This window comes from Lepidothrix coronata, unplaced genomic scaffold, assembly GCF_001604755.1.
Source record: "Lepidothrix coronata isolate B3197 unplaced genomic scaffold, Lepidothrix_coronata-1.0 Scaffold59, whole genome shotgun sequence".
In the NCBI taxonomy this organism is placed as follows: domain Eukaryota; kingdom Metazoa; phylum Chordata; class Aves; order Passeriformes; family Pipridae; genus Lepidothrix; species Lepidothrix coronata.
The window spans coordinates 4177715-4204464 of record NW_016690239.1 but is presented as its reverse complement, the minus strand read 5'-3'; the positions used below and the strand labels follow the sequence as shown (position 1 = coordinate 4204464).

General features: G+C 41.3%; 1 protein-coding gene across 3 annotated transcripts in view; it reads left to right on the top strand.

The window, feature by feature from the left end:
* The first annotated feature begins 3214 nt into the window (after positions 1 to 3214).
* ARHGAP21 (Rho GTPase activating protein 21) overlaps positions 3215 to 26750 on the top strand; it is a 110950-nt gene continuing 87414 nt past the window's right edge. For 2 of the 3 annotated variants that reach the window (XM_017817089.1, XM_017817085.1), the window contains exon 1: positions 3215 to 4062. In XM_017817089.1, coding sequence (XP_017672578.1) covers positions 3976 to 4062 — 87 coding nt within the window. In that variant the 5' untranslated portion in view covers positions 3215 to 3975. The remainder of the gene's footprint in view (positions 4063 to 26750) is intronic. The other variant, XM_017817087.1, reaches the window with a different exon arrangement.

Sequence of the window (26750 nt, the reverse complement as noted above, 5' to 3'; positions counted from 1 at the left end):
AGGTGGTTGTTATGCACTATCTGAGAAGGAGGCAGGTACCTAAAATATATTTAATGTAATGAATTTCAGTCCTCCATTCTACCTGTCCAAGTGAATTTTCATGTCTACAGTTTAGCCTCTAGAATATCTATATTCTCAAGACATAAACATGTTCATTCAGCAAATGATAGTTCAAGAAGATAGAGCCCAATAATTGTGCCACCACTGACCCAGTAGAATAGACAGAACAGAACAACTGAGCACATCTTAGCCCCTGGACTCCTGCACAGGCTCAACTCTGCCTACTGTGGCAATTTAAATTCAGCTGCTAGATTTTGCACTGAAGTGGCTGAGATGCCCTCAAAGATGTCTGCAGTAGCTCTCCTGTGGGGATGATACTCTTTAGCAAGGAGTGATAATAAACAGTAGGACGGTGCTAACACTTTAAGCTGCTGCAGCTGTCTGCTAAGTGAGTATGTGTCAACACCTTCAGACTGGAAGGTGAGAAAGTGAAATTATAGCTTTCAGTTACCCTAATTCTGCTTTTGCAATCTCTTTTATTAAATCCATTTCAGGGGTGATTAAGGGACTCAGAGAGTTTGCTTGTGTGTTATGAATCCAAGAAAAGGAGCTTGCATCCTTCTATAACTTATTATTGTAACTATGACACCTTATTTAGAATGAAAAATTACAGCAGCATAGTCTTATACATGAAAACCCTCAAAACAGCCCAGCATTTCAAACAAAACCAACCGACACTAAAAAAAAAACACATTGAATATGAGGAAGAAAATTAAGTACACAGTTTACAAAGATTTGTGTAGCATAAATATTCTTTTGATAATTACACAAATATAACCTCCTCAGAGTCAATAATAAGATCTAGTCCCTCAGCCTAGCAATGATGTAATTTGTGATTCTAGGATCACATTTTCCTCTGTGATATTTTCATGTCCCTGTTATAGCTTGAAAGCTGAAGCTAGAGAAATTGATGGGCAATGTAAAAAAAGTAAAAATGGAAGATTTGTCACTGTATTGATGTAGTTGTGCTGATATAAACAGAGACTTCTTAGATACTATACAATCACTCAGTCTACTTATGGTTTACTCTGAGACATTTTGTAAATTTGACAATGGTCTCTATGGATATTAGTTATGATGCTAATTTACATTTGGAGTCATTACTGTGGTTCCTATAGAAAAAATTATTATGAATACACAGGACCAATTTTGTATACATCATGGATTCTTGATGATGTGTGCACATGCAGACTGACATGTTGACTTCAGTGCAGAGAGCAGTATTCAACTGAGCACACAGCTACACTTCTTGGTTCTGTTTGATAACAGATTCTCAACAGGAAAAGTGCCCTGACTGTTCCCCTTCTCTACCCTTCAAAAATCTCAAGTGATTTTAATTTTGGTCTTTTCAACTTCTTGACAACCATTGAGTGGACTATATTATAACAGTTTGCTCAAGGTCTGGATGGCAAATAAATCTTTAAATGCTGTATGACAGTGAGAAATGATTAGGGATCTGGGCAGAACTCTCCTGCAGATTGTCAGCTGGACAGCAGTATGCTTATTTAAAACATGTACATATAGTCTCTGGTCCAGGTCAGGTTCAGCCACAAAGTAGTCTTTAACAGCAGAAATTTATGAGGAACTCAATTTTTTCAGATACTACTACACATTTTTAACTGTATATGAAATCCATAGCAGCAGCACACAGTACTGGAGGTAAGCACCTGAAGCAGTGCAACTGGCCATGAGTTGTAACACCCTTTTAAACTTAGCAGATGTGACCTTGGTTGACAAGAATTAGCATATGGGCCTTGAGAGTTTTCCTCCAGCTACTGGAAGTAAGCTCTTTCCTCGGTTTTCTGGATACCAATATTCATCCCTGCTCACTATGCAATTGCTGATTGTCCAGTCCAGTCACCTCTTTTCAGAGATAGTGATCTCACGATCAAGAGCAGCACCGTAAAAAACTGCCACAACCCAAAACTTTACTATTGTTTTGAGAACACGAACTAGCCACAACCGTTTGTTTCACTGATGACCTTTACTACTTCTTACAAATGCTTTGTTTTCCTTTGTTCTCTTCCACAGAGACCTTACTTGTTCAGCCTCTACGCTGGAAAACACAATTCTAGAGAACGAAATTAAAAATCACACACTCCGATAACGATAAAGTATAGAAGATGTTTAAAATCACCGCCTTCGCGGAGACAACAAAACCAAGTTCCCCCAAGATTTGAGTCGGGTCCGTCCAGAGCTAGTCCAGGGGCGGTCGCAGTCCCGGCCCTCCTGAAGCCAGGTGCAGGTGGAGCTGGCGGCAGAGGCACCAAATCCTGCGTTAGGGCGGAAAATCTGAGCTCGTTCCTGAGTGAACACCCTCCGAAAACGCCCAGGGAAGGCGCAGCACACGCCACCGCCCCAGGCCGTGCTGGCGGGCGGGGGCCGGCGGGGCTCTGCGCTCCCCGGCCGCAGGGCGGGTGCCCTGGACGGCAGCCGGGAGCCAGTTCCTGCCCTCGCGGTGTCGTCTGAGGAGGTGGGTGGATTTTTGGAGGGAAGAAGAAACCGCCAGCCTGGAGGCGGGGGAAGGGGACGTGATCCCCACCGGCCCCAGCGGCAGAGGCAGCGGGAGCCGCCAGCGCTGGGATCGTCGCGGCGGGGGAAGGGGCCGGACCCCCGCGAGCCGCCGAGTAAGAGGGGCAGGCGGAGGGACGTGGGGCAGCGCTGCCAGCACCGCCCAGTCGGCTGGGGGTGGTGGTCGCCCGTGCCCCTGTCAGGGCGGGGTCCGCGTGTGGCGATGGGACGGAACCGGGGCCTTCCCGGTGATGGGGTTTAACGGGACGGGGCGGAACGGGGGCCGTGCTGGGGCCCGGAGGAGCGATCGTGGTGAGCGGCGCAGGGGAAGCGGCACAGCTCCCGCGCCTTCGGGAGGGCGCCGGCTGGAGCCCCTCGGCACGCCCGCGGCTCCCCCGCCCGCCGAGCCCGGGCCAGTGCCCAGGTAGCCGGGGGAGCTCGGGGAGGAGCCCGAGGGGGCGCAGCTGGCGCGGCGCGATGGCCCCAGCGCCGAGACGCCCTAATTGGCGGCGGGGCCGCAGCAGCCGCCGACTGCCGCTGTCGGGGCGAAGCGGCGTCTGTGCGGGGGGAGGCCCGAGGGAGGGGCGCGGGCGGGGCGTGGGGCGCGGTGGTCTGATCGCGAACGGCTACGGCTACGTCGACGGGGGGAGGGAGCCGCCTGTGAGTGGGGCAGATCCGCGTGAGAGACAAAAGCCCGGCACGGCCTCGCTGCCGCCGGAGACGTCTTTTGTTGCCGCTTCTTCGTCGGGGCTTTTCCCGCCGCCTCCGCTCAGTTACACCGCTGGATACGGCCAGGGCAGCAATCGCGAGCCGGCAGCGGCCTCCTTCCCGGCTCGGAGAGCGAGCGGCCCCTCGGCCCCGACCTCCACCAGTTGATCAAAGTTCGGCCGGGCCGGGGAGCGGCTCCACCGCCCCCGCCGGCCGGGGCTGCCCGGGAAGCGCTGCCCCGTCCTTACTCCCTCCGGCGGCGTGTAGCGAAGTAGGAGGGAGCGGACACCTCCCGCCTCTCCCCGCCTGCCCTCTCCTCCCCGCGGCTGGGGCTCGGGATAGGAGGAGCCGGAGGAAGAGGAAGATGACGATCGGGTGCAATTAGCCTAACAAGGGACGGGCGGTGGAGGCGGCGGCTCCTTGCCGAGGACTGACACATCTGCTCTCTCTCCTCCTCCAGCCATGAAGGCAGAAGCCGGGGAGCGCAGCTGAAGCCCAGGGTCGTTCCGGCGCTCTTCCCTATGGCAACCGCGTGAAGGGGCCGAGCCCCCCTCCCCCGGCGGCGGGGCTGGGCTGGCCGAGCCTCGCCTGCTGTGTGCGAGCGGCTCTGGCGTTGACTCCCCCTTTCCTGTCCGTTCCCTTCCCCGATGTGGGCTCCAGAGGATTTGCGCCTCCTTTGTAACCGGGAATGAAATAATGGCGACCCGGTGGGCAGCGGGGCCACCCGGCGGAGATGGAGACAACGAGCCCCCCCCGGGCGGCGGCAGCGGCGCCGGCGGCCAGGTAGGAGCGGCGGGGGCGGGCGGGGCGCGGGCCCGGCCGGGCGGCCGCCTCCCGCCGCGGGGAACGGCTTGGCTGGAGCGGGCTTAATGGCCGCCCCCTCTCTCCCTCCCTCTCTCTCTCCCTCCCTCCCGCTCTTCCTGCCCGCCCGCCCCGGAGTTGCTGGGAGTTGGACGCTGGGAGTGGTGCGGCTCCCCGGCAGCGGAGAGGAGGCAGCCGCCCGGCCGAGCGCTCTTGGGGCGCCGCTTCGGGGCCGGGCGGCGGTGGCGCCTCCGCTGCCTCACGGGCCGGGCGGCGGCTCCGCTTCCCGCCCCGCGGAGCCGCCGCCGCCCTCGCCCTCGGGACGGCGGTTTGCCCGGGGTCAGCCCTTGGGCCCCTCGCTCCCCACCCGGCCCCTCGGTCGGATCGCGGCGTGTCGCCCCTGCGCCCGACCTGCTCGCCTTGTCCCGACGCCTGTGCCCCGTCCCCGAGGGACGGGAGCGCTTCGCTGGGCGGCACCGAGGGTACGGCTCCGTCCCTGTCACACAAATCTACTGGGGTGATTTTTAGTAGAAATAAGGGTCCAGCCTCTGCCTCCTTGTACCCAGTACTTGCCAAGCTCCTGCCTGTCCGTAACGGCTTATATTAAACGTGTTTCTGTCCGTAGCATTTGTTGCTGCTACGATCGTCTCTGTCTGTTTCGTTCAAAAACTTCATAGTATGCCCTGTGGTGGCACCATTGCATGTTTTGACTCGCAAGACAAAGTTTTTAACGCAGAACCATGTCTGATGCTTCTTTCTGTGCTCCCTATTAATAGTATAAGTGTCTATGAAGCAACTGCAACTTCAGATCCAACAAGATACATGTAAGAGTTTCAGTAGGCTCGTTTTAAGATCTGTCTTAAACTTTATTTACAGACAAACGTGCTTTTGTATTTCTCAGGGTTAGGGGATGTTGTGCTAAAGTCAGAAAGCAGATTTAAATCTGCATAGGGCTGTGAAATAAACACCCCTTTTGTTTGCTGAAATTGAAACACGGTAGAGTGATTTTTAAACCTACAGAACTTAAATTTTAAAGTATGGGTGATTTTTGGGTTGGTTGTGGGGTTTTTTGTTTGTTTGTTTTGTGTGTTCTGTTTTATTTTGTTTTGTTTTGTTTTTCCCCCTTTGGACACTGAGTTTTAGTTTATTGCTATCCTCAGTTCACCCTTTTGCCTTGGTTTAAAAGTGGCACATATGGTATTGTAAGATTTTCCTTTCTCCTGTCACCACATTTAAGAGATTCACACAGTCTCTTAAAGCAGGTGGGTTAGGTGAGGACAGAACTGGAGTCCTAAGTAAGGACACAGAAAACGTTAAGACTTTGTGATAAAATGTGGTTGAAAACGTGCTATGTTTGAAGAACCTGTCCTTCAATACTGTTCAAATAGCGTGGGAAGAGGGGGGACACCACATGTCTAGGGGTAAAAATTAAAATCTGCTCTTTAATTCTGTCGTATTGAAACTGCTGGTCTTTTGGCACTGACTCTTGTCATAATCCACCTATCCCTGCTGTAGTAAGCCCCAACAAGGCCTGTGGCACTTTTGGAGCTCATCATGTTAAAGCTGTCTAATTGGGGACTGCTACTAGGTGTGGAATTGCAAAATGGACTCCTCTGCCTGTTGTTTTACCTGGTACTTACCCATACATGTTGCAGTTAAAATGTAACTGCTAGAAAACATACGCTTAGGCTGGTGATTGCCTTAATCACAGCAGGCCTGATGTAATCTTTGCTTGAACTTAGACAGCCCTCCTGAATGTCTGATCAAGGTTGTGTTGCTTTCTCGGTTACCTTAATATTGTTGCATGTCTTAAAGTTCAGTTTATTTTCTTAAATTTTTTTTTTCATAGATTCATGTAAAATGCCAAGAGAGAGGGAGGATTTGTGATTTGACATCTGCTGTCTCAGTTCAGTTGATGAAATAGTTACTGTGTACAGTGCTTGATGTGCTATATGTGAAAAAATCCCTTTAACTGAAGTCTTACTTGTTTGTACTGGACAGTAAGAACGGCTTTTCTGTTTAAAAAATCAGAAAACACCTTCAATGAAAGACAATTACTATAAAAATGGAATTTTAAGTTCTCAAAAAAATTACTGCAGTTGCAGGGTTTGACATGCAAGATATTAGCAACTTTGGGAAATGATTTATGGTTTTGGGACACTGTATCCCATATGGTGTTTGCATGGTAATGCAGTAATTAACTCATTTGATTTTTAGCTGTAGACCTGTACATGTGGCAGGTTGTCACGAGGAAGAGTCCCACCATAGCACTTGTTCATCACAGTCAGGGGAATCGCAGCAAATTAGGATGGTCAACCAGTTTAAGGTTTTGGAAATACACAACTGTAATCATCAAGGTTTCAGCAAGAACTGAAAAACTTGTCCTCTGGCTTCAAGATCAGTGGTCAGACAAAGAAAGGGCATGTCTGACTGAGAAGTGGTGCTTCTGTGTATCTTTGTGTACAGAAGTGGGGGAATAGAGGACATGCGATTTGAGTCTTCTAGGTACTGCATGCGTTGGTTGATAATTGTGTTTTGTTTTGGACGCCTGTCTAATCTGATATTAAGTTCCATTTGGTCATACCTTGCCATGGTTTCTGTTTTTATTTTCACTTCATTTTTTTTTCGTTTTCCCTTTGACATTGTACCTGGTGGTCTTTCTCACTTCAGAGCCCCTTCGCTGAAACGATTGTTGAGAACAAAGATTGCGCGTTCAGGCTTGCAGGCTCCCGTCTGAACATGGAGCGCTCGCTCAAAGGGACAGGTCACGTATTCTGGGCTCTGGGGAGAGCTGGCAGAGAGGGCCAGGGACTCTCAGGGCTGTTTGCCATTCCGTTTGAAATCTGACACACGTTTACAAATGGAAGAATTGCTGAGCTTATGTTCATAAGGACAGATAAGCTAGAGCGTGTTCTTTCTGGCTTTTAGATTAATAGGCATATGCTATCTCTGTTTCGTCAGGTTGTAGTGGTGTTTCGCTGGAGTGTTTAAGCCCTGCTGAGGTACAGGCAGTACTGCTTCAGTCACAACATCCCATCTACAGGCCTGTCCGGATTTGAGGCTGGAACTGGCTTCTCTCTTAGTGTCAGTTTAATTTCCCGTCCTTTGCTTAGAAAGGCACAACAAAAACTGCCCTTTTATTTTTTTTTTTCTTTTCTATTCCCACTGTTTTGCATTTAAAGAATTGCCAGGTCTGTTTTTGGTATAGTTTACTGTTCTGAATGTTAAATGCAGGATGAAAAAAATAGTAACCACAGCATGTTTAGCTTTAAAAGTCAGATTTTAATTCTTAGTAATACTATTTCCTCAATTTATGAATATTAAAAATACTTTGTCAAATAATTTCATGAAGACTGTTTGATATTTTTCTCTTGGAATTCATTAGAGCACACATACATTTATATATTTATTGCAAATTTCTAATACTTTACTGCAAATTTTCAGTAAGAGTGTGAGGTTTTGGGTTTGTGGGATTTTTTTTGTTTGTTTTGCTTAACAGCTGAGTTGTTAGGAACAGTGACTTGCCTTTGGAGATTCCCAAGAGCTTCTGCATTTGGCAATAGTTAGGAATACATTTCCAAAGACTCCTGTAAAAGAAAAGTCAGAGGTTATTTAGTAGTTGCTTTTTAATCACAACTGTTCAATTTCAGAGAAGGGAAAGAAAATCCCACAATATTGTCACTCCTACACCTTATCAGAGAGAGGACAACTGCGTAAGCTCAAGAGAAGCATGTGCTGGGTCAGGAACCAGAGAAGGGCAATGATGACGCTATAAATAGAAAATCATTTGCGTTCTTGCTAACAATAATTAATAGATCGTTTACTATTTTAACGACCTGGTTGGGATGACATTGCTAAACTTCGAGTGGTGACTCCCAGGTGTTACAACTCTCTAGGGGTAGAAGGACTGAAGCTGTATTTTGATCCTGCATTTCAGTCTTTATATTATTATGCCTGTGAACATGTAAACTGTTCTGAAACTGTGTTGTTGGTATTGGTGCTTTTGCTGTGCCTGATACTTAGGTGCTGGAAGGTTTAATCGTAATGTTGAAGTTATCAGAATTAGAGAAATGCACTTGCAAGATTTTTATGTGTCAAATAGTACACAATAATGATTGTTAGGAGTGTACATTACTTAGGGGGAAAGAGAATTCTGCACAAACCTTCCGTTAAGGGAGAATAAATTCAATATAAATACCAGTCTTACCAGGAGTTGTGATTGCAGCTATTCAAAAGGCTGGAGTCAAATCCTGTTTAATCATGCAAGCATAATGCTGACTTCTGCTCTCATTTATGTCACAGTAAGCATAAGATAATTTGACAAAACATGGATCTCTTCCATGAGGAAATGTTACATATTTGATAAGTGACAATATAAAGCAGAAAATATTTCCTTCAAGAAAAGGAAGGTATCTGCCTTCAAATGTAACTGTGTTTGATGTTTTTTTCAAAGTGGCTTTTTGCTTCCCAATAATACAGCTTTGTTGATCATACCACTTTGATAATTGTCTGAAAAAAGTATTTTTGCAAGACAAACAGAATGGATTGAAGAGTATCTTGAACTGTGTCCATATGAAATAATTACATATATTTAATGCAGTATGCTCATTATAAGAATGAACTTTTTTTCTTTAGCAGGTTTGACAAGCATCAAATGACTGAGTTGACTTTTTTCTCTGTATAAGCTATTTTTAATGATTTCTGTTTTTAAAATGTGAAAATAACGTCTGCTACTTCAGATGTATTATTTCATGTCCTTCATATTTACTTACATGAAAAAATAATTGAGAGAACAGTTGGGGAATAGGAGGTATTTAGTCTTATGCACTGTATGTGTTTGTGATCTTGGCCCTCTTGTACCTTTGAAAACATCTTACTGGAAGTAATCATAGCTCAGCTGAACAGTATGTGCTCTGAAAAGAGTGAAATAAAAGCTGACCTTTTCTTTTTCTTTTTTTTTTTAAATTTTGTGAATAGGTACACATACTGCTTTGTAGATGGTGATTACAATATAAACATGTGCAACTGTCAGCCTTACTAAAAGAAAAACTTTCTGTATCTCTTTCTAGGGAGCAGCGTTAATCTAAGCTATTAGGAATATATACTGGTGCTTTGTAGCTGGTGTTTTTTGTTTTTTCTCTGATAACCACTGGAAGAAAAATTGAGGTTTTCTAGCATTCAGAGGTTGTAAGTTATTCTTCCTTGCAGTTGTTTTTATATTAAATTGCATAGGATAGGAAGCAGATATAAAAAATTGGGAAATCATGTTAATTGAAAACAAGATTTATTTCCTGTGGTTAACAGGGGTCATTGTTTTTAAAAAGTGGGGGTTAGCCTTGGTTATAAATGGTGAGGCTTCTAAACTGGCATTGAAACGATCTGAATTGACAGCACCCCAGAAGTCAGTCTGATGGGCTGTTAGATATAATTCCCTGATTGTGGAAGGTGTCAGAGTCTATGTTCTCTTCAAAACCTTAGGCCCTTGCTGTAGAGGAAATGTTTGTCTGCCTACCACAACAGATAATATATTAAAAATAGTGTTATGCCAAGCATAGTGCAGAGACACTGGATGAGAATTATACTGTCTGGTCAGATCAGTGGATGAATGGGGGTAAGCATGCTTGTCTATAATACAAAACGTAGATAATGGCAACTGCTGTGCATTTCTCCTTCCAAATCCTTCTTATGTCTTGTAATTTTTAATATTTCTGCAAAGACACTTCTGTGGTATTTTTTGCCCGTCACCCAGCACTAGGCACATGCAGTAGAAGTATGATGGGTGGGAGCAGCGACATCAAACAGGCTTTGACTGTGTTCATATCAGAAGCTTGACCCATCCTTCAGGAAGGATATTGAGGTGCTGGAGCAGTTCCAGAGAAGAGAAACAAGGCTGATGAAGGGACTTGAGCACAAGTCCTATGAGGAGAGGCTGAGGGAGCTGGGGTTGTTCAGCGTGGAGAAGAGGAGGCTCAGGGGAGACCTCATCACTCTCCACAACTCCCTGAAAGGAGGTTGTAGCCAGGTGGGGATTGGTCTCTTCTCCCAGGCAACTATTGATAAGACAAGAGGGCATGGTCTTAAGCTGTGCCAGGGGAGGTTTAGGTTAGATATTAGGAATAAATTCTTTACAGAGAGGGAAATCAGACATTGGAATGGGCTGCCCAGGGAGGTGGTGGATTCTCCATCCCTGGAGGTTTTAGATGAGACTCGATGTGGCACTTAACCACACCAGTGTTGGATCAAGGGTTGGACTTGATGATCTCAGAGGTCCCTTGCAACCTGGCTGATTCTATGACTGTGATCTTGTAAACCTGAAACTGCCTAATCTTAGAGTTGTAAGGTGGGATAAGCTATTTTATGTATGCAGTTCTTGAATGCATAAAACTTATTTGATGGGAAGGCTTCCTCTGTGGCATTTTTCCTTTTTGCTGTTTTTTTTTTTTTTTTTTAACCAAGGTGAAATGCATTTTTCATTTAGTCTAGTTAGATGGGAACTCTGGCTACTCCCTGAGTTGTTGTTTATCTTGGTAATGGTGAAACAGTTTTCTGAATTTACTGTTTTATCATTGCTGTTGAATTTGCAGAGAACTCTTCTGGGGAGGTGATACTAGAGTTTAGAGAGTGGATCACTTGGTAGTAGGATCATAAAAATTAGGCACAACTACATGCTTTTTTCTCTGGATCTCTGCTTTGGAGGGGCTAGAATTACTGCAGTTTTCTGAGTTGGTGTACCCTGTTGTTCTGTATGGCAGTGAATTGTGTTCAGCAGAAGTGTTGCTGCTTTATATTTTCTGTTCTTGATTTTTGCATTGAAAACTTGTAGCTCAGAAGTGTTTGAGTGAAGCATTGAGAGCTGTTGCTGCAATTCTCTGAACAGTATGGTGTTTAAGAGAGCCTGATACAAATCATGTTAGTAAATATTTGGTGTTGGGCATAAGAGATTCTGTGTGGGCATTCTGGAAAAATACAAACAGCTGTTTAGATTTTGACTCTGGCTTGCAACCATGCGTGTACATCTTCGGGAGTGTAGGTAGTAGGCTTATTTTTGTTCTGAATTTCTTTATTTCAATTTGCCGGCAGCTGCTGCTTTGGTGAGAGTGAATGAGGAGCCTCCTTAGAGGACATGGCTAATTACAGACCCACTGTTGGTGGAGGGGGACACTCCGAGATAGACATTTTCTTTTATGTGTGTGTCATTTGCATAATGTGTTAGGACACACAGTATGGACTGCATTAAGCACTAGCAAATATGCTGTAGGGAATAATCTTGCACTGGCATCACTGAGCTGGCTGGATAACACGATCTTCCTTATTTTTAATTTTGAGGTTTATGTTTGTTTGAAGGGCCAGGGCTGAGAAATCAAATAGAAAACTTTAAACTGTATTGAGGAAAGAGATTCTAAATGCTTCTAACTGCAACCAACAGTTGCAGTTGGTACAAATAGGTTGAAAAGAGAAACCTGAACCTGTTTCTTCTTCTTCTTTTTTTTTTTTTTTACCTAATAGAAATGGTGGTGTGCCCTCCTACTTGTATCTATGTATATCTCATTGTAGACTTTACTGAAACTTTATTACAAACCACCCACCCTTTAAAAGATTGTATTTTATTCTCTTCTAGTTTAGTTTTTCATCTAAATATTTGGGAGGTTTTTTGTGTTACGAAGTTTATGAGAACATACGGGAATGAACAATCTTGTAATTAAAAAATGCTAAAAAAACCAAAACTTCTTAAATCACCTTAAACCTTAGTGTTGAATATACCTGCGTACTTTTTTTTATTTTAAGTGCGAGGGCAGAAAAGACTAAATTAAAATACTTTCTTGTGATGCAGTTTAACACTTTGAGATGGGTAGGTGTCTTGGGTACTACTTGTTCTGTCCGTGGAATGAGCTAAAAGAGAACCTTTAAATTCTCAGAAATCCCTTTCGTATCACTTGCTTTGTGGCAGACAGACAGAGTCTGCCCAGGGATATGTTCATGGCATTGAAGTGAACTTCTCAATTTTGAGAACTAAAACTGAGCTCAATCTACAGCTTAGGTTGTGGTTTTACATTGGAAAACTGCACATGGAGAGATGTTGCTCAAGAACAGGTTTATGGAGCTAAAGCAGTGAATTTCAAAACCGTAATTCAATTCCAGTTATTTTTGAGGAAAACATGACATTTTAATTTGTTCAAGGTCTGTCCTGTTGTAATAAGATTTGGAAGTGGCTAATTTCCTAAGAAACCTGACAGATATTTAAATACAATTCTTTAATTAAAGTCTATTGTAGTTCAGACAAGGTTAAGCTCATATGTCCTCAGTTTTATAATATCTAAGTGGGCTAGAGTTCAGTCAGCAGTTGCAGGAGTATGAAAAGCTGTCAAAATTTCCTTGTGATGCAAGAATTGAGAACTGAAATATTTTGTTGTTGTTTTGGCCAGCAAAAGAAGCAGCAGGTCTAGTATGTGCTCCTCAAGCAGGTGACTCTTACTACCTATATGTTCTGACCTGTTTTTGGTAAGATAAGGATCTGGTTAGGGTTATCTCTGAAAAGAATGCTGCAGTTTTCATGTAACAAGCTGTCCCACTGCAGTTCATGCTTTGTTATTGTTGCTGTGCTTTTCTTCTCAGGTCTCTAATTTTGATGCAACTTTAATAGGGAGCCTGTGACTCCAGTGAAAAGTATTCCCATGTGTAGCCACAAACATTTCTTATTCATCAATGGCTGTAAAATCTGACTTGTTCCTTCTTGCATGCATTTTAAAATTTTATTATCCTCAATCACCATGGTAAAAGGTGAGTAAGTAAACTTTGCCCAGAGTAATCAATTTTCATGGCAATTTTACAGGTCTTCTGCTCCATTCTCTGTACTTGCACTGGTTTTGTATGGGTCTGTCTAAATACAGTCTTGCACTTTCTGTATGCTTTAGTTATTTTTTAAAAAAAACATGTTGGAGAAGTTGTTTTGGAGCTGCTGGTGAGGTGGGATTTAAACATGATCTCCTTTCTTAAGGAGAGACCTTGTGTACTGCTTTGGGGGTATTAAAGTTTCCCATCTTGTCAAATTAACAATAATATGAAAATTGGAAGAGTGAAACAAGTTAACATGAATAATCTTCAGTGTTTCTTGCAATCTGTGCATCTGAATCAGATGCTGGAGTAATTTGGTAGCTGTAAGTAGTTTGCAAGCTGGTATTGTGATCCTGATGTCATGGGTGTCTTACAAACTCATTACTTGCATCTCTCTTGTTAGCATTTTAATTAAAAAAAGGGAAGTAGTATTCCCTCGTCTTAAAAATACTGCACACCTGACCAAAATGGGCCTTGTGGCTGAGTCTGTGCAACAAAGATTTTTTTTCTAGATGAAAGTGTTACGAAACATGGTCTTGTAGAATGGATGCTGGCCAATACCTGTAGCATTTCATAGCCCGTGCCCTTTAGGTGTTGTTTTTTCATGAGTTCTTTATAGGTGGTTGTAAGTAATTTTCTCTCTATTTGCACTGTGACTGAGGCTACAATCCAACTGTATATCTTAACAGGTCTGATAGCTTTCTGCTGTTTTCATGAGTTAAATGGCAACGGAGAGCTAAAGTGCTTATTTTTTTAATCTGTCTTTGTAGAGAACTTCTACTTGCTGATGCAGTTATTCAGATAAATAAAGATGAATTGTCTGTGAAGAAGTGCTGAAGGACCTTTTGATATTCAGCACTAGTTGATCTAAAATGAAAACTGAAGTGTGCATAAATGTCAAGTAATATGTCACATATAAAATACTGAGAGCTAATGATTAACTAAGAGCTCATGGGTAAAGTCTTAAGAGTTGTGGTAAGTAATTCCAAGGATTAAACAGTAGCTTAATGCTTGGTCAAAAATACAAAATTTTATCCATTTCCTAATGATTTTGAAGAGTTAATGTTCTCTGTCATGCCTCAGTGTATAAATCCATAGTGCACTTGGAGCTGGTGTGTCTAAGTCTAGTGCTGTCCCATCTCCCTTCATTTTTTCCCATCTTGGAAACAATATAGTGAAGCCTGAAAAGTCACAGAGAAACGCCAACTATGATAATTGAATTTATGGAGTTGGTACTGTATGAAAACCAAAAAAGGAAGCTAGGATTTGGCAGTTTGGGAAGAGACAGAGGTGATGTTGAGATGCTTTCTCCAACTCTCTTGAATTTCTATGGATCAGCTTTCTACTATCTACACCAAGAACTTGAGGGTGTCAAATGAGCATGGGTGGAGTGAGAACAAGCAAAAGGAGATGATCCTTTGCATAAAAGTTAGTTAAACTTATTACTCTGCACCATAATATTTTGGAAGCTAAAGGTGTGTATGCAACCCAGATGCATTTTTGAAAGAGCAATAGAGTTATTCAGTACCCTTGTAGTGGAATGGATTATGGATTTGTGAATAATTGAAGCTGGGAGGATAGTCTAGTGGTGCTTACTTCTATGTTCTTTCCTAATTATTGGCAGCTATCTGGATTTGGTCACTGTAGGAGAAGGGCTAGGTGAACCTTTTGATCTGACCTACAGGTGTTCTTACATGTTGCAATGCTGATTCCATGATAGCTCATCAGGATTCCTTCTGCTTTCATGAGGTTCTGTACTAACCCTGATGAAACAAGGCAGCTGTTGATGATCAGCAACAGGAAATGGAGTTCTTCAAATATTCAGGACTGGGATCTATTTTTGCTTCTCGAAGTTATCAAACTTGTCTTTGATTTTGCTCGTTTTTGTTAAAGTTGCTGGTAATTCTTGTTGCATTTTATAGGTCTAATGTTCTCCAGTTTTAATAAGCTAAAATGAAATGCACAGTTACCTGCTTTTGTATTCCCTCTATCTCATCCTCCACCCCCCCTCCCAGTTGAAGGAGAGGGCAAGGTGATAGGGCTTATACACAGAACTTAAATACGCTGTCATATTTCTTATTTCTTTTCCTCTTGTTTTCTTTTCCACAGTCAGGCAAGTGGGGTTTTTTGTCTGTTGAATTGTTTTCTGCATTACTTTTTAAGTGGACTGCATTACATTGCAAGACTTCATTTCTCAATTCCAAGTCTTACAAATACTGCAGCAGCAAAACCAGTAAATCCCTTAGAGCCAGTGGAAAACTCCTTTTTTCTTCTGTGGTGAATGATACCACTGGGTCTTCTGTTCACTGGAGTGAAAGAGGAGTAACTATTCTGCAGTTCTGTGGTAGCAGCTTAGGGAATGGAAACAGCACTTTCAGGGGCTACAAAGCGAGTTTCAAAGGCATTGGACTGAGTGATGTACAGATCAGGGAAAGAACGGCAGGGAGGAGCTCCTCCTGGCAAAATGGAACTTCTCCTCTTCACCAAAAACCTCTCCTCTTCACCTGAAAATCAGTTATCAAGAAGGTAAAAAAAAACCAACCAAAAACCTCCTACCTAAACAACTGTAAAATGAGATGGCCATGAAGTAGTTTTGTTGAGTTGGGGTTTTTTTCTTTTGTGGGTAGGCAGACCGACAACCTCCACCCCCAAAACCTATTTTTAAAGCTAGATCTAAAATGTTACAAGGCGACTGTGGCTAAGATGGTTTCTGCTCTTGTAATCAGTGATTCACGACTGAGAAACTAAATTCTTTAATGTGAGTGAGTAGAGACAGTGGTAATATTAGACAGTTACTCAGCAAGGCGTGTTCAGGGTAAACAGTTCTCACTGGTAAGTTTGTCTGCAGAGAATAATTTTTTCCTTGTTTCATTTAAACCAGGGAGTTGTATAAACTTACGGAAAAAATCCTGTGTTCAGTTTAGAATTCAGTGCTGCCTGTTATTCACACTGTCCGGTGTGAGTTTATTTGGGAAAAAGATTGTCCCCCTGCAATTCCCTCGGCATGTTAACCTTTATCCATTTCATGGCCAGTGTTCAGTGGCTTAAATTGTGGATGATGCAACATCAATCAGTGATGTAATGGTTGTCTGTAAGCTTCCTTGCAGTTCACAGTGGGAATCTGAAGTTTGGAAACAGAATTTTATCTGTGTTAGGTTCTGTGTCTACTGTGAGGGAGGTGAAGCAGAAATACCACAATCATCTTATTTTGGATGGTACCAGAAGAGTGAATCATGATGTTTTAGTGTGGGGGCTTTTTTGTTTGTGGTTTCAGGTTTTTCGGGTGGTGTGTTGCTGTGTGGGTGGTGGTGGTTTTTTTATTTAAAAATTGTTGTTTTTTTTAAATTCAAACCATTAATGCCACCAGATGAGCTGAGGGGAAGGCATTATGTGTGAGATTAGGAACAGGGTTTTGGGAGTGACTTGACCTTAAGTTCAGTTAATACAGTGTCACTTCCCCTACTTAGATAATCTGGTCTGGCCGATTTCTCTTTGCTGCTTAGGACCCAAGATACCATGAGCTTTCATTCCTTGGAAAGCACCTGTAGTCTTCCCATCTCTTGTAAGTGAGAAAGTAGGGATTACAAGCATATGCCCTCAGCTGAGCATTACTAGCCTTTTGAACCCATGAGCAGCAGTGGTTGTTCTTCCTCTGTATTCTTTATCACGTCGTGCAATTGTTTTTTGTGGAACTTAGTTTCTTTCTTGCAAAGACACTTCTCATTTGGGAAAGAAATAAAACTAGTTGCATTTTAGAATGACTAACTACAGAAGGATCTTTCAATTAATTCTTACCCCTTAATAATCCCTTTCTGGGGTAGTTGCACTTTATTTCACAAGTCTGTTTTTCTCTGTTACCTTATTTTGGCTGTTAAATGGCTGTTATAATGTGGTAGTAGAGGCTTTACTTTTCCATTATGCTATTTAGTACTATGAGTTCCAGCCAGTTCCTAGAAGTTCCATTGTATTTATTGCTTGAAATTATTGGAGTCTAGGCTATTTTTTATTCTTAAGCGCAGATGTAGGTTACATGATTTCAGAAATGATAACAAATATATGCATAGGAAGATATTTTGTGATGGCTTATGTTAATAAAACTTTTTTAATAATTGGAAAAAAAGTATTCAGTCTAATTAAAAATACTAAAATAGGGGGGAAAATACATTATTCATACTTCATAAAATAGCCTGTGTAAGTCCTTTCAGATGAAGATTCTCCTGGACTTCAGCAGGCTTTGGATCAGAGGTTCTAATAAATGAACCTTTGAAAAAAGTCTTTAGTTGTTGTGAAAACCAGTCATGCCTGTTCTGTTACAGTTCTTTAATGCTGACTGCTTTTTTATTATGTGCTAGAATATAAGTAAATAACTTGCATTGTATACTGGCTGCAAACCTTCTTTTGGAGGAATCAGTGTCAAGTTTAAGCAAAAATATCCCAAGCAACTAACATTTTCTTCAATTCTTAGAGTAAAAAACCTAAAAATACCAGTCCTTTTTCTTTTTGTAATGCAAAACTAGATTTACTATCGAAAACCTGACATGCTGTCATATGGTTCTGTGATATGAAGTCACAACATGAAAATAGGAAGAATGTTGTAAAAAAACCCAGTAATTTGAATTTAAACACACAGTGGAGGTTGATGTTTGTTTTGGGGACAAAAATTTGATATTTTTAACAACTCTTTTATTCTTATCCAAATTTAGTGGGGGGAAAAAGCTTGTCTCTAAAGGAAATCTGTGAAGAATGAGTCCTGCTTTTTTAAATGTCTGCAACTTGAAAGAGTTGTAGACACATCTCTGAAACCAGGCAAATAAGACTCTTTGCTGTAAACATAGTACAAATTGTGAATTTAAAAAAATGTAAATTTAATCTAAAAAAGAAAAGGAAAGCTAAAATAAAATCTTGAGCATCTTTCCATAATGAGTCATGGACTGAAGTATAATTATACTTCATTCAGTGTATCCTTCCAACATTAACAAAGTCTGACTGTTTTAAGAGAATTCTTTTCCTGTTTTGTTGTTTTTTGTGGCTTTTTTTTTTCTTTGCAACTTTGCTTATAGAAGCCTCATGTGTGAAGGGTGTAGGTATCTTACCTAGAAATAACAGAGTAGATGGTTAAATGTACTCTCTACACACTCAGCTGGGAAAGTAGTAAGAACATACCAATGTTTCTTAAAAAAAACTGCTTTTAAGTTTTTTTCTTAATTGTAATTGAATTTTATCTGTTGTTCTGCTCTGTGATCCTTTTGCAGGAATTTGTAGTCAGCTGTGAATATTTGAAGTATTTTTTCTCCTGTTAGACTACGAATAATGAGGTAGATTAATGTGAATGTACCTTATTAAAGAACATAGTTATAAATTTGGTAAGTAGATTTTTGTATAGCCTGAACTTGGAAGTAAGAGGTAGTCAGAATTGCTTGCAATGGCAAAGTACAGGGATCAGCTGATAATGTCATAATTAACTGTGGTACAAAGAAAAGGCTTTTCTGTAGTTTCCACAGGATTTTACCTGGAGCCTGGAAACCACTGCTGTACCTGCTGCAATCACTCTTCGGTATTAAATTTTTCTATGACTCAAGAGTTTCTGGCTCTCTGAGATCTGTATCAGGGTGAATTTGTTCTTCTGATTCCTGCTTCCTTCCATATACCCATGTGATTATATATTGTAATTGTAGATGCTGTAAGTAAGTGCTTGCTGAAGCCAGAAGTTTGAGAAAATTGACATTTGTGTGAATAACATCGTTTCAGTAAAATTAAATGAGAATGGCAGAGAAATGGATACCTCTTTGCACTTACCTTCACAGTCTCATGTGCATGCTAGCAGAGGGTACTGCCAGAGTATATTGGACATGAATCATTGAGGTTGGAAGGCACTTCTGAAGATCATGTAGTTCAGTAAACTGGAGCAGGCGACCCAGGATGGTGTCCAGGCTGGTTTTGACTACAACGATGGAGACTCAGCAGCTTCTTTGGCAACCTGTTTCAGTGTTATGATTGTGCTTATAGTAAAAAGTTGGGGGGGGTTTAATGTTTAAGTGGGTTTTCCTCTATTTCAGTTTGTTTGCAATGCCTCCTGTAGTTTCATATTTGGCCTCCAGCTGGACCTCTTGCTGTCGTTCATAACCCTTTCAGCCTGGCAATTCAGCCACTTTCCAGTTGAGTTCACTGTCCATTTATCTAACCCATACTTCATCAGTTTGTCTGTAAGAACAGTATGGGTGACAGTGTCAAAAACCCTTCTGATGTCAGGATAAAAAAGACCTGGTGCTCTTCTCTCATCCACCAAGCCAGTCAACTCCTTACAAATGACCATCAGGTTCATTAAAGATGTTTTCATCTTGATAAATCCACCTTCTTGTCCTTTGTGTGTTTGGAAACCTTTCTTGTTGCCCTTCATGTCCCATACCTGATTGAAATCCAGGTGGGCTTTGGGCTTTCCTAAGCCCCATCACCACATGCTCAGACAGCGTCTCTTGTTTCTCCTGGGTCACCTGGATCGTGCTTGTGATCTTGTATGCTTCCTTTTTACATTTGAGTTCAGTCAGAAGCCTCTTGTTCATCCATACAGGCCTCCTGCCACCTTTGCTTGATTCTCTGCACACTGGTAAGGACCATTTCTGAGGTTGTAGAAGGAGATCCATGAAAATCAACCAGCTCTCCTGGACCCCTCTTCTCTCCAGACTGTCTCCTGTGGAATTCTTCCAAGCTGATACCTGAACAGCGCTGTTCTTCAGAAGTCTAGGGCTGTGATGCTGTTATTTGGCTTTGGTTTCTGCTCTCAGGATCCTGAACCTCACTTTTCACAGTCACTGTAGCCAAGGTGGTCCCTGAACTTCACACCCCCAAGAATTCTTCCTTGTCTGTAAATATGAGGTGGAGCAGATTGCCTCTTCCTTTTTGGATCCTCAGTCCCTGTGTCAGAAAGTAACTGTTAGCACATTCTGGAAACCTGCTGGATTGCTTGTGTTCTGCTGTGATGTTAATAAAATTATTAAAAATAATGTATATTTTATTACTTACATTTTTTTCTGAATACCTTCTGAATTGGTCTTGTACAAGATAAAATAGGAGCTGCTCTTACAGGCTGTTGGCCAGGAACTTGTACAGGGGATTAAATACAGAGAAAAGGAAGTTTTGTTAGCGAATAATCTGTTTCATTATACAACATAATTTGAAAGCCAGGATATAAATTTAGTAAGAAAACCAGTGAAGAGGTTTGGTAAAGGACTATTAAATAATGATGTTTGGCACACGATATTTTGTGCAAACACACAAAGGTCGTGGAACTTCTGCCATTTGATTTGAAGTTGCTATATGGTGATTTTTTAAAAATTTCTCACTTGAAAGAGAAGGTTAGGAAATACATTTGCCTTTTGCAGATGTAGGAAGAAATGATAGCAAAAGCTTCTAGAAGAGAGCCACTTGTCCAGTACCAAATAGTTTTGCACCGTCGTATTACTGTCATGTAATAAAGAGCTTGGCATGTGTGTAGTAGTTTGTGATTGATGGGTCGCAGCGTGTGTACTCACACTTGGGACAAGGCTGGTAAAGACATTCCTAAGATGTATTGTGAACTTAGAATGACACTAAGTGAATTTTTTGTTAAGGATTGAGACCTGCTGCTGGCTGAAAGGAGGTTGTGGTGGCAGGCTTTCTGCTGAAATATAAGCAACTCTGAATTTAGTTTGTGACTTTCTCTTCATTATATAGTCAGCTTGTAGTTTTCCACTAATAAATCTCCTGCTTTTTTCTTGGTTTCTGCTAGTGTGTTGTTTTTTACCTATATTCCGTGCATTCAGCCATGCTTGTTTTTCTTTAATTTCTTTTTGGATGTTGTAGTTTTCAGTAACTTGTTTTGATTTTTTTTTTTTTGGCTGTAATATTAGTACTCCCCTGAGCACTGACAGAAGTCTGTTATCTGATACCTTATGATTGATTTAGGACTTGCTTGTTAAAATGGTATGTTTTCCTTGAAACTGTGATTTCATTAAGTTTCACTGGCACATTAATTTCAGGCTTTGAATGTAGCTCTCATGACTGTCTGGAACTTTACAACAGCATTTTGTGTGGTGTGTCCCTTCACACACAGAAATTGTTTTGGTGAGCGAACAGCTTTTCAGTCTGTTGGAGTATACAGGTTCATGTGGGTATATGTACTGTTTCCTGGGTGTGTGCACCTGGATTTCTGGCTTGTTTGATTCAGTCTTTAATTATTAAAAGTTTCTCTGAGATTTTAAGTGCTAGTGCATTTATTTCATATTTACTAGGAGTCTCTAGGTTGCGATTTTTTTTTTTACCTTTTTCATTTCTTTTGCATTGTAGCCCTGAACTTTTCAGTTAAAACAATAAAATAATAAAAAGTTTTTGACCCTTAACTCCATCCAGGTTTTTAAGAAAGAGAATGCGCTTTGTGCTTTGTATGCAATATAGAGGGAATGTTTTTAATGTGTGACAAATATTATAGATTTGATTATTCATGTTCCATTAAGTATTTGGATGTCTTTTTATGTTTTCAATCACTTGTACCGTGCAGCTTAAAAATAAGGACCACTTAATACCCTCTCTCATCCTACTCATTCTGCCATCTTCCTACTTCCTCTGTTGGGGTTTCTTTCCATTATTTAGTGTGTGGCAAAGACTTCTTTTTTAATGAGTAGACTACTTGAAAAAGGCCATGGAATTACATGCTGGTTTTACAGCTCTGGAGGTCCTAGTTCAAACAATTCAGTGAGGGTGGAAAAAATGTTTACCTATTACTCCTATAAGTAGTGCTGGTGGTGTAACTGTTTGTTGTTGCTATGCCTGTATAACGTTTTTGTCTGGTCATATTTAACTGTTCACAACATTTGCACTCAGTTAATCCACAGAATGTGTTGGTGTTGTTCCCCATCTGTTTGGTGCTGTTGAGATTCTTCCCAGAAGACCATGCCCAGTTTTTGACCCTCCCTGCAGGACATGACAAACTGGAGAGAAGGAAGGCGTTCAGGGACTGAAGTGTCTGCCTGGAGAGGAGGCCACTGGCACCAGCTGTACTCAGCCTGAAGCACGGAAGGCTGACGAGGCAGCTGGATGGGGTCTTCAGCAGGGGACAAGAGAGAACAGTTGCATAAGGGAAACTCCAGCTGAATACAAGGAAAAAAATTATTGTTGAGGCTGGTTAAATGTTGGAACAGGTTGTGTAAGGTCCTGCAACCTTCCTCTTTGGAAACTTTCAGGACTTCACTGGACAAAGACTTTAACAGCATTTTCATCAGTAGTCTCCAGTGACAGTGATTAGAACTGTGTGTTGTACTTTCTCTAGGGGCCTCTGGTGGTCTAGTGGTTAGGGTGCAGGACTCTCACCGCTGCGACCCGGGTTCGATTCCCAGCCCCCCGGGCAGATGGAGCTCGTCAGCCTTGTAAGGCAATCCATCTAAGAGAAGGTCACTCTAAACAAACCTACGTCCTGGGGCCCTCACTGCCACTGTCCAAGCTTGCTTGGCCCCGGCAGATGAACCTCAGGATTAAAGGGTGGGCTCAGTTCAGCGCACGCTGTGTCTCACCTAAAAAATCCACTGCGCAGGCTCGAAGGGTTAATGACCTTTCCCAAATCTTCGCTCGCGAAGACTGGCCATATTATTATTATATTGTACTTTCTCTAAATAACCTTCTGGTCTGTTATATTGTAAAAAGTCTTACTGGCATGTCCTTTCTAATAAAAATGAGGTATTTCTTAATCTGTTCATACCAAGAAAAGGACACCTATCTGTGCCTGTAGACTTCTAAAAAATGGGGAAAATGCAATTAGATTCACTGGAAAACACTGACTTTTCTGTTGCTCTCACAGGTGTGGGTTGTATTTATTTTTTCTCCTGAGTCCCACCTATGTAGTACTTCATGAAGATTACATTTTCAGTATAATGTAAAGCTTAGCAAAATTGTGCTATTTTGGATTAGTCTATTTTAGAGATAGAGGTGTTTCAGGGATAAGAAAAAAAAATAACATGATGGATCTTGATCTTAAGTCTCTCTCGAGAACTTCAGTGTGATGACTGAAGAGGAGATGGCTTTTCATCAGCCAGCATGAGTAACTGACTAGGGTGATGATTAGGTCAAATTTACAGTTCCTCCTTATTGCCTAACTTTAGAGGCTAAAATTTTGGTAAAGTAAATAATCATCAGGTTGACTTTCTTAGGAGCTATTTTATCTATGTGGCTCCTGTATTAACTGTTTTTTTTTCAGGTTCAGTGCTCAAGTAAAGTGAAGGTACAAGTCTGCTTTTAGTTTTCTTTCTTAGCTTATCCTTATGTTGGAGAATTCCAGAAATTGTAATTTAAAATAAGTTCCTGGAATCCCTTTGTATTTTTTCCTCATTGTGCTTTATGTTTTTAGTGTAAATCATTCTCTTCTGTCAAGATCTTGGGAATAAGGAGGAGGAAGGACAGATCCGAGATCAGTGTGCTTCTAAGAGTGATAAATCTTGATGGTGATGGTGGAGTTATGATACAGGCCATTGTACCACAGCTACCCTGCTTGTCCTTAATTTATTAGTGAGAGCACTTCAGTGAATGCTATGACTGATTTCCCAATAACATTAAAGCTACATGGCTGTTTGTGTTCAGGGTTGGAAATAGGCTTGAGAATAGCTCTCGAATTGGTGGGGTGGAACCCTGTTAGCCAGAGTTTTGCTGTGGCTCTGCTTATACCCTCTCATAACAGTAAGCACCCCAAAATATTTTTAAGATAAAAAAAGTGAGATTTACCACAATTTTCTTGTATATAGAAAGTTGATGTAAAAATTATTAGATTGAGTTAGAAGTTAAGGGAATAAGTCTCCACTCCCTACTGACTAAAAGAGAGAAATTCTGCTTCTAGAATTGGTTTCACATGAGGGTTTTTTATTAATTTTCTGTTATGAATTGAGCAAAGATCACAACTGCTCAGAAACCAGTTTCCTCTAGTGTATAGGAAGTTTTTTTTCCCATTTCCTCTGAGGCCTGTGTTTCTGGTGGTGTTATTAGCAGTTCAGTGGCTGAAGTGGTTCACTGAAGGGACAGGGAACAAGCTGTTAGGGTGGCTAAGCCCATCACTTCTAGAAATATCAGATAGACTCGAGAGATCGTGTGGAAAGTGAAACTTACTTGTTATTAGCTAGGGTTTTTAATGCTGATGAATGTGAACACAAGCAAACTTTTGTTTTTTAAGATACTTCATCCTTTTAAGGAAGCAAACATTCTGTTTGTCTTGCCTTCCAGGTGGACTGACGCTATTTTTTTAAGAGTTCTGGAATGATGAATTGTGCCACCAGTATCATGAGGTTTAAGAGTATAATTCTAAGCGACATATGAAGCAACAAGATCTACTTAGATAACATCCCTGTGGAGCTACATGTGTTGAGTCTGTGGTTTTTTGCAATCAGTGTATTTCCCTTTAGTGGTAAGCACTAAAAATTACCCTGGGTTCACAGTGTAATTGAAATGTTGAGGCCAGAGGGTGAAGCCATTGACTTCCTCTGTAAATGTAATTGGGCAGTGTTTTTAGTTGAGGAAAAAGGTCTTTGCCGGTGCTACAGTAGTATTTTGCATACTGTTTGTTTTTGTCATGAAAGTTCCTTTTATCCTGTGGTTAAGAAATAAAAATATTTTAAATTCCATTGTATGAAAGAATTATTAAGTATCATGTCAAGTCTCTTTCATGCCACAAGTAATTGCCTGTTACATACAGTCAAATTCCGACACCTGGCGTCAGTGCCTTTGATCATTTAGACATGCATTACAGTAATTTTACATAGTGCCTTTTACATTCCATCTAAAAATGTGTTCAGTGTCTGAACTGTAGAAATAAGTGGGATTTTGGATGTACTTCTTTTTTCAGCTTATTGTATTGCTGCTTTTAGCATCTGCCTGGTCTGTACCTCACTGTTTTGAATTTGCTTTTCAGACGCTTCGATCTGTCCATTGCTGCGATATGAACCTGAGCTTCCCATGTTGTAAATGCCACTCTGGGAGCTGTGCCCCATAAAGAGAAGTGCATCATCACCTATGCCTGTGTTTTGTGAAGTTGAGCTTTTGTTCTCTAGAAAAATATGCATTCTTCAGCTCTTACAGACATATAGACTATGGGGAAAGTAGAATCTAATGTATTGGAAAATGAATGTTGGTCAGGAAAAAAAAGTTTATTGTTCCACCTGTACTCGTATAACTTTTTGACAAGAATGTGACTGACTTCACGATTTTCAGTTACGATGTTTTTTTTCCTGAAGAATGTATATAAGCATTATAGGATTGGAATGTATTAAAAGCCTACAGTTCTGCAAGTTTCTTTTTTTACTTTTGATGAGAAGATGACAATACTTGCATTTCTGTAGGACAGTTCAAGAATGATAATACTATAGGAATGTGGATAAAATATGGATGGAGTAGAGAACCGGGTTATTGTCCAAAAAAGAAGAAAAAAAAAAAAAGGCAAGCTATGAAATGTAGCTTGTGCAATGATAACTGTGTGCTGAAGGAGTGGAAGGCAGTACGGGTGAGAATGAAAGGCTCGTGTTTTTCAGACAAAAGAGAGTCAGAAGCAAATGATGTAACGGAGTGAAGAAGTAAAAATTCTTGAATCTGATTTCTTCTATGCATGCCATCAGTCTGCCCATCTGTTAGTTCCTCTGCAGTTGCTCTTGAGGTCCTTGGCCAGTTTTGGTCAAATTCCAAGGCAGGGAAAGGTCTCAGAGATAATGAAATGCCTGGAGATTTAGAGCAACTCAGCAGCTAGATGGAAGAGAAGCCCAGGTTAATGCTTCACACTGAAGGTGAGATGGGGAAGCTCTTGTGGCCAGTCAGCACATGTGTGACTGCCAAAAAAACATTCTTTCCTTTATAGGGGATCTGACAGAATGAAAGAAGATGACAGGGAGATACAAGATGTATGAGACCGAAGTCAGTTCTACTACTCATGTAGCAACTCGATATGTTTAATTTGTTTCTAAAATAAACCTTAAGCCTTCTTAGAATTCCAAAGCTCCCTGGAAAATATGTTAACTTCTTTTAAAGTGTATTTTCTTCCAAGTCAGTCCACCTTTGGATGAATGAAGGCTTTAGAGAAGGGATGGAAACTTGCACAATGGTGGGGAAGACCTTGATCAAGTCCACATATTTTATACAACAAAAAAATACTGAAAGTGATTATTTGGTTTCATATTGTCACATGACTGATCCGATAACACTGTTCCTGCAAAATTGGGCTTGGTCTACATAGAAAAAAACATGGAAAAACTGATGGAAAATTTGAATTTTTGAATTTCTTCCAATTACCTAAATTGCCAGGAGAGATGACTAGATATGTAGAACTTAATCTTTGAGATTTGTTTTTTTAAAAAAGTAAAGATTTGAGTTTAAGCCTCTGAAAACACAGCATATGGAAGCAAGGTTACTAAAATTTTATTTGTGGGCTTGATATACGGGGAACAGGGGTGTTTGATTTTGTTGTAGTTTGTTTGCAGTACCTCATCTTCATTCCAAGAAGTGAAAGCTTCATCAAAGTTCTAGACAAGCCTCTGGCACTGTGCAACTTACTAAAGTTTGGGGACAGTCAGAAGAGAAACCTAGTCATAAGTCAGCAAGCTGTATTAGTTAACAAGCTGTTTTTATTTAACTCTTCTTCACTGAAGAGTGACAAGTGGTGAATCTTGTTTCTCTGCTGGGTTCTGTAGTTTGAGTGTGACAGGAGTTCTCTGTACTGCATTATGTTGCCTGTAATCAATATAACAAATTGCCTGACAGATTTGAAAACCTAACCCGTAGTAGCTTTATTTGGTAGCATATGTTAGCTACTATATTTACACTTTATCCCTCTTCAAAAGAAT